The sequence below is a fragment of the Babylonia areolata genome, chromosome 18, assembly GCF_041734735.1.
Source record: "Babylonia areolata isolate BAREFJ2019XMU chromosome 18, ASM4173473v1, whole genome shotgun sequence".
Lineage (NCBI taxonomy): Eukaryota > Metazoa > Mollusca > Gastropoda > Neogastropoda > Buccinidae > Babylonia > Babylonia areolata.
This window is the reverse complement of record NC_134893.1, coordinates 5378217-5390716: the sequence shown is the minus strand read 5'-3', so window position 1 is coordinate 5390716 and position 12500 is coordinate 5378217. Positions and strand designations below refer to the sequence as shown.

Below are 12500 nucleotides of genomic sequence, written 5' to 3'. Positions count from 1 at the left end.
AGCAGTGGTTGCACTAGGACTAGCAGCGTAGCAGAGGGGAACATGAATAATAACAGTAACGGTAGACAATGGTGACAGTCGCCGGCAGCAGTATCAGCGGACATGTACATGTGTGTGTGTGTGTGGGGGTGTGTGTGTGTGTGTGTGTGTGTGTGTGTGTGTGTGTGTGTGTGTGTGTGTGTGTGTGTGTGTATCAGCAGCTGTGGCTGACATGATACAAACATCGGGGCAAAGTGATTTCATGAAGGTACTCATGTACGGCAATGCTTTTGGCGGAAATATGCCATTCGCGATAAAATGGGAAACCACACACAAAGACACACACACACACACACACAAAACACATACAAGTACAGTAACACGCACACACACACACATACACACGCGCGCGCGCGCGCACACACACACACACACACACACACGTGCAAGCGCTTGTGAGTGAGCGAGAGCGAGTGATATATTATGTAATCGTTAGGACACCACAGACCTATTAGAGAAAAAAGACGACTCTGTGTGTGTGTGTGTGTGTGTGTGTGTGTGTGTGTGTGTGTGTGTGTGTGTGTGTGTTGTGTGTGTGTGTGTGTGTGTGTGTGTGTGTGTGTGTGTGTTGTGTGTGTGTGTGTGTGTGTGTGTGTGTGTGTGTGTGTGTTGTGTGTTGTGTGTGTGTGTGTGTGTGTGTGTGTGTGTGTTTCATAGAGAGGGGGAAAGAGAGAGAGAGTGACAGTGAGACAGAAAGACAGACAAAGAGACAGACAGACAGACGAAGACAGATACATACAGACGTGCAGACAGACAGACAGACAGCTGAGGAAGGAAGGAAGGAAGAAAGACAGACAGAAAGACAGAACGGGGAAGCCCACACTCACAGCAGCGCGGAAGCAGACACGTAGTGCACCATTTCCAGAAACTTGAGGGGGCTGGTGCTGGCTCCACACACACACACCACCTGCACACACATCACGCCACGAATCAAGAACAACTGTGAATGCCATTCTACACCTGCAACACACACATTACATAATTGCGTATATATATATATAAAAATCTAAATATCATGCTTTACAGATCATGGTAAAAAAAAAAAAAAAAAAAAAAAATATATATATATATATATATATATATATATAAATAAAAAATCGAGAAGACTTAATATGTGAGCACTGGGTTATTAAAGAGGCTTTGGACAAGGCGCGTCCGGCCCGCCGAAGTCCAATTATTTTTTGATAATGTTGAGTCACAGTCTTGTTTTAGGATACTGTTATAGCACATTTGTCACTGGCGACAGTGACAGACAGATAGACAGACAGACAGACACACACACACACACACACACACACACACACACACACACACACAGACACACACACACACACATCTCTACCAGCACAAGATTCAACTAGAGATCAAAACGCGACGTACAAAATAAGTTAAAAAAAAAAATTTTCCGAAGAGGAGGGTGGTGGTGGTGGTGGGGGTGGGGGAAGGCACACAGTACAGTTCAGTTCAGAAACAGACTGTCATCGTGTCTCTGTCTGTCTTGTCATCGTGTCTCTGTCTGTCTTGTCATCGTGTCTCTGTCTTGTCATCGTGTCTCTGTCTTGTCATCGTGTCTCTCTGTCTTGTCATCGTGTCTCTGTCTTGTCATAGTGTCTCTGTGTCTGTCTTGTCATCGTGTCTCTGTCTGTCTTGTCATCGTGTCTCTCTGTCTGTCTTGTCATCGTGTCTCTGTCTTGTCATCGTGTCTCTCTGTCTGTCTTGTCATCGTGTCTCTGTCTTGTCATAGTGTCTCTGTGTCTGTCTTGTCATCGTGTCTCTGTCTTGTCATCGTGTCTCTGTCTTGTCATCGTGTCTCTCTGTCTGTCTTGTCATAGTGTCTCTCTGTCTGTCTTGTCATCGTGTCTCTGTCTTGTCATCGTGTCTCTGTCTTGTCATCGTGTCTCTCTGTCTGTCTTGTCATCGTGTCTCTGTCTTGTCATCGTGTGTCTTGTCATCGTGTCTCTGTCTTGTCATCGTGTCTCTGTCTTGTCATCGTGTGTCTTGTCATCGTGTCTCTGTCTTGTCATCGTGTCTCTCTGTCTTGTCATCGTGTGTCTTGTCATCGTGTCTCTGTCTTGTCATCGTGTGTCTTGTCATCGTGTCTCTGTCTGTCTTGTCATCGTGTCTCTGTCTGTCTTGTCATAGTGTCTCTGTGTCTGTCTTGTCATCGTGTCTCTGTCTTGTCATCGTGTCTCTGTCTGTCTTGTCATAGTGTCTCTGTCTCTGTCTTGTCATCGTGTCTGTGTCTGTCTTGTCATCGTGTCTCTGTCTTGTCATCGTGTCTCTGTCTTGTCATCGTGTCTCTGTCTTGTCATCGTGTGTCTTGTCATCGTGTCTCTGTCTGTCTTGTCATCGTGTCTCTGTCTTGTCATCGTGTGTCTTGTCATCGTGTCTCTGTCTGTCTTGTCATCGTGTCTCTGTCTGTCTTGTCATCGTGTCTCTGTCTTGTCATCGTGTCTCTCTGTCTTGTCATCGTGTGTCTTGTCATCGTGTCTCTGTCTGTCTTGTCATCGTGTCTCTGTCTGTCTTGTCATAGTGTCTCTGTGTCTGTCATGTCATCGTGTGTCTTGTCATCGTGTCTCTGTCTGTCTTGTCATAGTGTCTCTGTCTCTGTCTTGTCATCGTGTGTCTTGTCATCGTGTCTCTCTGTCTTGTCATCGTGTCTCTGTCTTGTCATCGTGTCTCTCTGTCTTGTCATCGTGTGTCTTGTCATCGTGTCTCTGTCTGTCTTGTCATCGTGTCTCTGTCTGTCTTGTCATCGTGTCTCTGTCTGTCTTGTCATCGTGTCTCTGTCTGTCTTGTCATCGTGTCTCTGTCTGTCTTGTCATCGTGTCTCTCTGTCTTGTCATCGTGTCTCTGTCTGTCTTGTCTTCGCTGTCAGGCAACCTGACAGGTTGGCGAGTGGCTTGCCTGATCCGTGTTACATGGACTGACTGACGTTCACAAACACACAGTCACAGACATACAGATGTACATACACACAAACGCGCGCGCGCACACGCACAGACACACACACACACATACGTACATACATGCATGCACATAAACGCACACACCCGCATGCACAAAGACACAAATATACAAAGACACAACTATTATACACGAACATTGACACACACACGCACATTAACAAATACGCAGACAGACAAACACACAGACACAGACACACTCACTCACTTACAGACACACACAGTGTCACGCACACGCACTCACACACACACACACACACACACACACTGAGCAACTCCCTGTCTCCCTCTCTCTCCCTCCATGACTCTCTCTCTCCCCCCACCTCCCACCACCCCCCACACCACCACTCCTCTAGGTCTCTCCCACCTTCCTGTCTCTCAAGTTTGCCCTGTGGGAGAAGGGGGGGTGGGGAAGAGGGGGTTGGGAGAGGCGGCGTCCTAATCAATATGCCGCGCGGCTGTTTGGCTGTCAGAGGTGATGTGTGTACTCCACGACAGCTGCGGCTTCTGCGACCAAACAGGTCCCACGTTGTTCGCTCTCTCTCTCTCTCTCGCTGTCTCTGTCTCTCTCTCTCTGTCTCTCTCTCTCTCTCCCTGTCTCTCTGTGTCTCTCTCTCTCTGTGTCTCTCTGTGTCTCTCTGTGTGTCTCTCTGTGTCTCTGTCTCTCTCTCTGTCTCTCTCTCTGTGTCTCTCTCTGTGTCTCTCTCTCTGTCTCTCTCTGTCTCTCTCTCTCTGTCTCTCTCTGTCTGTCTCTCTCTCTCTGTCTCTCTCTCTCTCCAGTGTTGTGTGTGTGTGTGTTTCTTTCATTTTGTTCAATTTTTCCCCCTATGCATTTTACTAACACCATGCCAGTGCCTGTATGCCGTGTGTGTGTGTGTGTGTGTGTGTGTGTGTGTGTGTGTGTGTGTGTGGTCGTGTGTGCGTGCGTGCGTGCGTGCGTGTGTGTGTGTGTGTGTGTGTGTGTGTGTGTGTGCGCGCGCGCGCGCGTGTGTGGTTGTTGTTTTGTTTTGATTTATGTATATTTTTTCCTCTGTTATGTATCTCCACAAACACCATGCTTTCATCTTATTAAATATTGTGTAGTGTAGACCCTATTACAGGGTGGGGACTGGATGTAAAAAAAGCACACCAGTGCTTATCTATTATCCTCGAAATAAAGAATTTGTCTTGTCTTGTCTTGTTTTGTCTCTCTCTCTCTCTCTTAGCGGGTTGTTGAGTGTGTGTGTTGTTGTTTTTCTCTCTCTGTCTCCCTCTGTCTGTCTCTCAGTTCTCTTTCTCTGATTTTTTTTCTCTGTCTCTTTCTATCTCTCCCCGCTCAGTCTTTTTTGTGTGTGTGTGTGTGCGTGCGTGCGTGCGTGCTTGTGTGTGTGTGTGTGTGTGTGTGTGTGTGTGTGTGCGCCTGTTTTTCAGTAACCAGCGAGATTCGTGTGGCTGAATGTGTGTTGCGTGTAGTTTAGTACACCAGCAAGTGTACATGTAATGGGGAGTGTGGGGGTGGGGAGGGAGAGAGGGAGAGCGAGAGAGACTCGGAGACAGACAGACAGACAAAAAGGCCGGACAAGGAGGAGACAGAGAGACACGGAGAGAGACAGAAGGGGGTGGGTGTGGGGGGTGGGGGGGGGGACATCTGTTGCACGGATGACGCTTTCATGTCATGAAGAAAAGGTGACTGCGGTTGCGGCCAGACTTTCTATAATTATGATAAACATACATCTCCGTGTCGTGGGGTCTACCTTGAAATAAAGACCAGACTCTTATCACATACTACTACGTCAGCTGATTTGTTGTTGTTGCTGTTGTGGAAGTGAGCAATGGGCAAAATGACCAGCTGACATCTGTCACAGAAATTCCCGAAGGTGACTCATCACACTGAATCGAAGACATTGCCTAATACATATATTATTATCACACGGCCGGCAGTTTCCTCTCGCTGAAATCTTTTATCGCTGAAGCAATCCTTTTACTAGTTTAGACAGCGCCGCTTTCCTTTCGTCAGCAGATGGTAAGTCACAGTCCCCCCATATTGGCAAAATATTCTTCGCAAAATCTCCTAGGTTTATAATAACACCATGATTATAACGTAACCAAAAATAGAGGCACAATTATAAAATGGTAAGTGACACTCGGTGTGTGCGCGTGTGCAATGTGTGTGTGTGTGTGTGTGTGTGTGTGTGTGTGTGTGTGTGTGTGTGTGTGTCTGTGTGTCTGTGTGTCTGTGTGTGTCAGTGTGTGTTTCATCTATTTTTGGAGTGGAAAAGTCCAAAGGAGCACGAGGCCGTGACTTGAATATTGATGTTTCCACCGTCTGGTTCTGTGACGTGTAGTATGGTGGTGGTGGTGTGTGTGTGTGTGTGTGTGTGTGTGTGTGTGTGGGTAGGGGGGCTATACAGGCTTGGTGGGGCAGGGTGAGGGTGGTGGGAGCAAGGCGTGAATTGAAAAGTGAACAGTGCAAAATCTGTTCAAGAAAGAAAAACAAAAGAAAAGAAAGAAAAAACCCAGAAAAACCCCCAGATAAAAACCTGAACAATACGAAGCAAGTACGTGAACTGTTGGTCAGTTATTTTGTGGTGTGTGTGTGTGTGTGTGTGTGTGTGTGTGTGTGTCTGTGTGTTTGTGTGTGTGAGCGTGCATGTCGGGGGTAGATGCGTGCATGCATGCGTGTGCTTGCTTGCTTTGTATACTACAGTCATCTGAAGCTCTTTCGTCTTCAACAGAAGGACCACAAAACTGCATGTGGGAATAACACCAACAACACATACTGCTACAACTACTGGTACTGCTAGTACTGCAACAACAACAACAACAACAGCTACAGTTACCACTGCTCGTGTTTCTAACTACACCTACCTCCACCACTACTTCTACTACGACGACTACAACTACTACTTCTTCTACTATTACTGATAACGAGGAAACCTTCCTATAAAGAGCAGCCCTGTGGTTAGGACTGACGGAGAAAGGGGATGAAGAGGGTACCTTTTCCTGGACAGACATGGAGAACTTCTGGTGGGGCAGACAGTGGGCCGCGCTGCACGTGTCCTCGTTGTAGCTGCTGGCCACGTGAAAGTGGAGACGACGCAGTATGTTTTCCTGCAAACAACACACACACATACACACACACACACACACACACACACACACACACACACACACACACACACACACACATGTTGGCTATATAATGTACAAACAACACACACACACACACTTACATATGTTGGCTATATAATGTACAAGCAACACACGCACACACTTATACATGTTGGCAATATAATGTACAAACAACACACACACACACACTTACATATGTTGGCTATATAATGTACAAGCAACACACACACACACACACACACACACACACACACACTTACACATGTAGGCTATATAATGTACAAACAACACACACAAACACACACACACACACACACTTACACATGTTGGCTATATAATGTACAAACAACACACACACACACACACTTACATATGCTGGCTATATAATGTACAAACAACACACACACACACACTTACATATGTAGGCTATATAATGTACAAACAACACACACACAAACACTTACATATGTAGGCTATATAATGTACAAACAACACACACACACACACACACACACACACACACTTACATATGTAGGCTATATAATTAACAACCAGTTATAAAATCTTATATACATGCTGGTTTGTAGTAGCTTCCTCAATGGGTGTCCTAAAACATCTAAACACGCTCCGTCATTACAACCCTGACAGTTGAAGATAGGAGAGTAGGAGCCAATGGAGGACATTTTTTTTTTTTTGACTTCGTATACATTTGTTTCTATCTTCTCAAAACAAACATGGTGTAAAAACTAAACAAAACCTGATAAAGTACGAAATTAGCAACAAGCTAAAAACCATTTGGAAAGACTGGGGTAACAGTCTTGATAAACATATATAATGTGAAAATCCCTTCATTTCATAATGTCGAATAAAACCATCGACATGTTTGTTTTAACCGTTTATCTATAGCGTGTATTCATGTTTACACTGTGCTCCAGTCTTCAGCTGATTCTTTGTCACAGCGAGGAAAAAAAAATCAACAAAAAAAACACACACTCTATAAATAACAAAATCGAATCCTGGGTAATAACCTGTGACGATCCCGTTCGGGACTTGCTGACATAAACATTTTCATCATGATCAACGTCACGCACATTGATTTTTCTGACAGACTGATTGACAGACAGACAGACAGACAGACAGACACAGACACAAGATGGGTCATAGATCAATCCTGAGGCTTTCTGCGTAACACGAGAAGAACAGGAAGGAGACAAGCTATCCAAACAATACTGATAATAATAAGAACCTATTATGTTCCGGTATCTATCATGCAGTGTTCCACACGGGCGGTGTGAATGCCACACGGTGACAAGACCTGTGGGCTTTACGGGGGCTCTGCACTGTGTGTGTGTCCACGCTGGAAAGCAGGCTGTGCCCCCCCCCCCCCCCCCAGCCCCCGCCCCCCCGCCTCCTCGTTCCCCCTCCCCTCCTCCACCCCACCAAAGCAGAATAGATATGAACTGCTATGTGGGCGTCTGAACCAATAATACTCTTCTACCCCACTGCCTCTCATATTATGCACCATCTGTTCCCCGAGCCTGGGTTTATCACGCATATTGTCCATGTTTTGTTCCCAGTTTCCCGTATCTGTCTCTCTCTGTCTGTCTATCACACCTGTATATGAGAAGCTCTGTACAAACCATGGTATGCGTCATATTACAACGCGCACACAAGCAATAGTGTTGCATTGGTGTAGGTGGGGGGAAAAGGGGAGGATGGGGGGGCGAGGAGAAGGAGATGACGAAGTCAAAAAGAAGAAGAAGATGGAGGAGGAGGAGAAGGCGGAGGGGGAGGAGGAGGAGGGGAAGAATGAGGAGAAGACGAAGAGAGAGATGATGAGGAAGGAGACGAAGAGAGAGATGATGAGGGAGGGGGAGACGAAGGGAGAGATGATGAGGGAGGGGGAGACGAAGGGAGAGATGATGAGGGAGGGGGAGACGAAGGGAGAGATGATGAGGGAGGAGGAGACGAAGGGAGAGATGATGAGGGAGGAGGAGACGAAGGGAGAGATGATGAGGGAGGAGGAGGAGAAGGGAGAGATGATGAGGGAGGAGGAGACGAAAGGAGAGATGATGAGGGAGGAGGAGACGAAAGGAGAGATGATGAGGGAGGAGGAGACGAAGAGAGAGATGATGAGGGAGGGGAAGAATGAGGAGAGATGATGAGGGTTGAGGAGACGAAAGGAGGGATGATGAGGGAGGAGGAGACGAAAGGTGAGATGATGAGGGAGGAGGAGACGAAAGGAGGGATGATGAGGGAGGAGGAGACGAAAGGAGAGATGATGAGGGAGGAGACGAAGAGAGAGATGATGAGGGAGGAGGAGACGAAAGGAGAGATGATGAGGGAGGAGGAGACGAAGAGAGAGATGATGAGGGAGGGGAAGAAAGGAGAGATGATGAGGGAGGAGGAGACGAAGGGAGAGATGATGAGGGAGAAGGAGGGGAAGAATGAGGAGAGACGATGAGGGAGGGGGAGACGAAGACGAAGCAGAATCTGATGTCAACGCTACAGAGATTTCGACGTATCATGGGTTCGAGCACGGAACTCACAAAGCATTCTGCAGCGTCGTCCATGTGCCCCAGCTGGAAGCGCTGCTGATTGGCAAAGGTCTCCGCCAGGGCTTTCCGCAGGGCCTCTGGGTGTAGGGAAGACTTGTCGCTGTACTGGAACTGTGTGAAGATCACCTGAAGCACACAGCATCACTCACTGCGTACAGTACATGTCATGTACATGCCTTTGTGTGTACGTTTTTGAGAACTAACTGTGTGACAGCAACACTTACTACGTACAGTATATGTCATATTTTGTGTATACGTTGTTGTTGTTTTTTGAGAATTAACTGTGTGACACAGCAATACGCATATATATGTACAGTATATGTCATATACTTACCTTTACCTTTGTGTAAAGGTTTGTGATAATTAATTGTGTGACACAGCAACACTCACTACACATATAATACATGAACATTACGTGTCCTATACATGCCTTTGTGTAAACGTTTTTGAGAATTAATTGTGTCATGTGTTGTTAGGTTGTTGTTGTTTTTTTCAGACACAGCAACACTCACTTCGTCGGGCCTATGTACATACGATACAGCACATGTCATATATGTGCCTTTGTGTATACGTTTTTTTGGATAAATGATTGTGCTCTGTGCTGTTTTTTTTTTCTTTCCAACTTTCGAATTTTATTGTCAGCGCTATGAGCCGAAGGCAGAGCGGTTATAAATACACACACACACACACACACACACACACACACACAAATATATATATATATATATATATATATATATATATACGAGTATCAATTTTTTAATAGACGAAGATGCTGATTTTTTCATAATAAATAATAAAATGCAGGCTTATATAGCGCAGTACCCCCATCTCAGATGGGGCTCATCGCGCTTCACAATAACATATGCAAATTTAAGACTAAGTGTGGTAAAATATGTACAAAGTCTACACAGTTTCACATGACAATGGCTAAAATATACATATTTAACTCTCTCCATACGAACGGCGAAAGAGAAGACGTTAACAGCGTTTCACTCCAATTACCACCATCAAAATATTGCAAGCGGAAGGCTCTTATACTGAAGAGGTGAATGTTGACAAAGAATACCACAGTTCTGACGACGGAAGCTAAATGTTGAGTCATTGAGACACCCACTGGACATCCGAGGGGTCTGTGTAGAGGAGAAGAGAGGACTGGCTGTACTGAGTGACATAATATATATATATATATATATATATATATATATATATATATATATATATATATATATTGACACAGGCGCCATCACAGTCTCGAAGCACACAGGTGCAAATCACAGCAAAACAAAGCACGTCACATTCACCAATGTCACCGTTTGCGGCTGTACATTTGTACTCAAAATATTAGTGTCTTCTAAGCCGAACACAGGAATATCGATTCAGACTGCCGCTCAATTAATGAATGAAAAAAAGAAAGGAAAAACAAAAGAAAAAAACAACAACCACGGTCAAATGTGCATGCCAAACAAATATACTGGGGCATTTGCATAGTTCTGTTCCCTATATGACTGAGAATCGTTACGTGACGAACGGGAAAAAAATTTCTCAGCCAAAGTATACTAATATCATACTTCTGTCTATGCGTATAATTCTAAGTGTCTAAATAACATATCAATAATCACACCGATGCAACTCTTCGTTGGGCATTTGATCAAAAACAGAAAGACATTATGGGGAAGAAGAACAACACAGGTGTATCCGCCCATTACTCTGATTAATGGAATATAATATAATACTAATTCATGTCCTTTGTCCCGAGTTACGTCTGTCATAAAGTTCAGACTGAAAACAAATTGCTGCTTAAACTAAGTGACTCCATTTTCATGATTAAAATTTCGGACAATAAGAGAGAGAGAGAGAGAGAGAGAGAGAGAGACAGACAGACAGACAGACAGACAGACAGACAGACACACAATAAAAAGAGGGGGAAATGGGGGTTTTATGGGGCTGACGACTCTGCCGAAGCCCTCACTTCCTGTCCCTAAACAATGCCCCCCCCCCCCCCCGCCCCCCCGACCATCAATGACCTCAATCCTCATTCCCCGTCATTTTCTGAGCTCTTCTGGGCACAATCGATAAAGTTACGGTAATGCTGATCACAACAGAGCTCAAAGCTTTTTTTTTTTCTTCTTCTTCTTCTTCTTCCTCTTCCTCTTCTTTCATGCGTGTGTTTGACAGCAGGTGGGGGCGGGGTTGGAGGGAGGGACACTCTGCCTGTAGCCTACTATCGATCGCTTTTCAGCTCATCAGGATTCGTCCGTGGAAACAAAGCAAGCACCAGGCAGTGTAGTTCATCACATTGATTTTCAGGAAGCACGCGAGACAAAGACCCGAGTTTAAGGGACAGGGTTTTTGTTTTTGCCCAGTGAGAGAGAGAGAGAGAGAGAGAGAGAGAGAGAGAGAGAGAGAGAGAGAGAAGGCTTGACATTAATACATCCATTTGTCCTAATATTGATAGTTTCCTCCCGTGAAACGGTTTTTGAAAATGTATTATTCAGAACCGCTAGCTGCCAGCCAACGAACTACACTGTACTCCTTTTTGCATTAAGTCTTTCTCCTTTCCTTCCCAGTAAGGCCCCTCCACTTCCCCTCTCAACCCCCCACACATATCCTCCCACCCACCCCCACACACCTTTAGTAGTCACCTTGTCTCCCCCCCCCCCTTGCCCCTCCCCCCCGTCCCTCCCTCCCCCAGCGCGTGCGCCACGTGCGTGCCACGGTTTGCGCTCACGTCGGATCATTGATTTAGGGCCGTGTCGTTATTGATCTCCACGCCCCAGTGCACACAGCAACCGGGACAGGGGGGGGGGGGAGGAGGTGTGTGTGTGTGGGGGGGTGGGGGGGGGGGGTGTAAAAGAAGGGAAAAGAAAGAGGACTGGACCCGATCGAGTGGCGCACGTTTGCTAACGATCTGTGGCATTGACGTCTGTCCTCACAGACCGAGCCCTCGTCGAGAGGGAGGGGGGAGGGGGGAGGGGGGGGGGGGGTAAAAATAACTAGTCAAGCCATACGGATTTTCATATTTCCTCTGAGGTCTTTACAGAAATTTTTTCACCCACAAAACTGGGGTAGTACTTGTTCGTACAAGTTTCCCTTTATGTCAGTTCTTGGGGAATTGTCATTCCTTCTTGGATTAAAAAAAAAAAAGAAGTGATTCTGGACATTTACAACCACGGTTTTAAAACGTTGATGTCCTGTGTTCTTACATGTAGTACGACCTACTTTATATAAGAACGTACGCAAGAAAAAAAAAAAACAAACAAAACAAAACAAAACAAAACAAACCAAAAAAAACCCCAACAACAACGAAAGACACTGCCTCTTTTCCCAAGCAGACCATAAAAAGACAGCACCAAGACCACGTAGAGATGCACAACACACGCAGCCCACTCACCTTCAGCGCACAGAAGATGCAGGAGTTGCCCATACAGGTGTGGCCCGACAGACGACGGTAGCTTCGTCGGAACACGTCCAGGTGCCAGAACACCTGAAACACAGCACAGACTCCAATATCAGCACATTAGAAAACAAGAGAGGTAAGGCCTTCAAGACTCACTTGTGATACACTTTAAAAAAAAAATCTAATCGTTAAAATGTGTTCTGTATTTGTTATTATAAAGCTTCGCGTTAAAAAAAGAAAAAGAAAAAAAAAAAGTCCTAACCAGATTCGAATTAAGTCCCCTAGCATTAATTACAGAGTACTTTCCCTTTTTTTTTTACTATCTACACCAAAACGTTTGCAAAATAAATAGAACTTCCATGCTTAGGAAAAGAAGTTCCTGTTTGAACAAAAAATGATAATAATGACTGCTCTTGTTGTTGGGTC

General features: G+C 45.5%; 1 protein-coding gene across 4 annotated transcripts in view; it reads right to left on the bottom strand.

Annotated features, from left to right (window-relative positions):
* Positions 1–12500, bottom strand: part of LOC143292383 (uncharacterized) — a 59299-nt gene that overhangs the window by 21602 nt on the left and 25197 nt on the right. For all 4 annotated transcript variants that reach the window (XM_076602600.1, XM_076602601.1, XM_076602602.1 and 1 more), the window contains exons 3-6: positions 12069–12161; positions 8666–8800; positions 5982–6095; positions 867–946 (exon numbers count right to left, since the gene is read on the bottom strand). In XM_076602600.1, coding sequence (XP_076458715.1) covers positions 867–946; positions 5982–6095; positions 8666–8800; positions 12069–12161 — 422 coding nt within the window. The remainder of the gene's footprint in view (positions 1–866; positions 947–5981; positions 6096–8665; positions 8801–12068; positions 12162–12500) is intronic.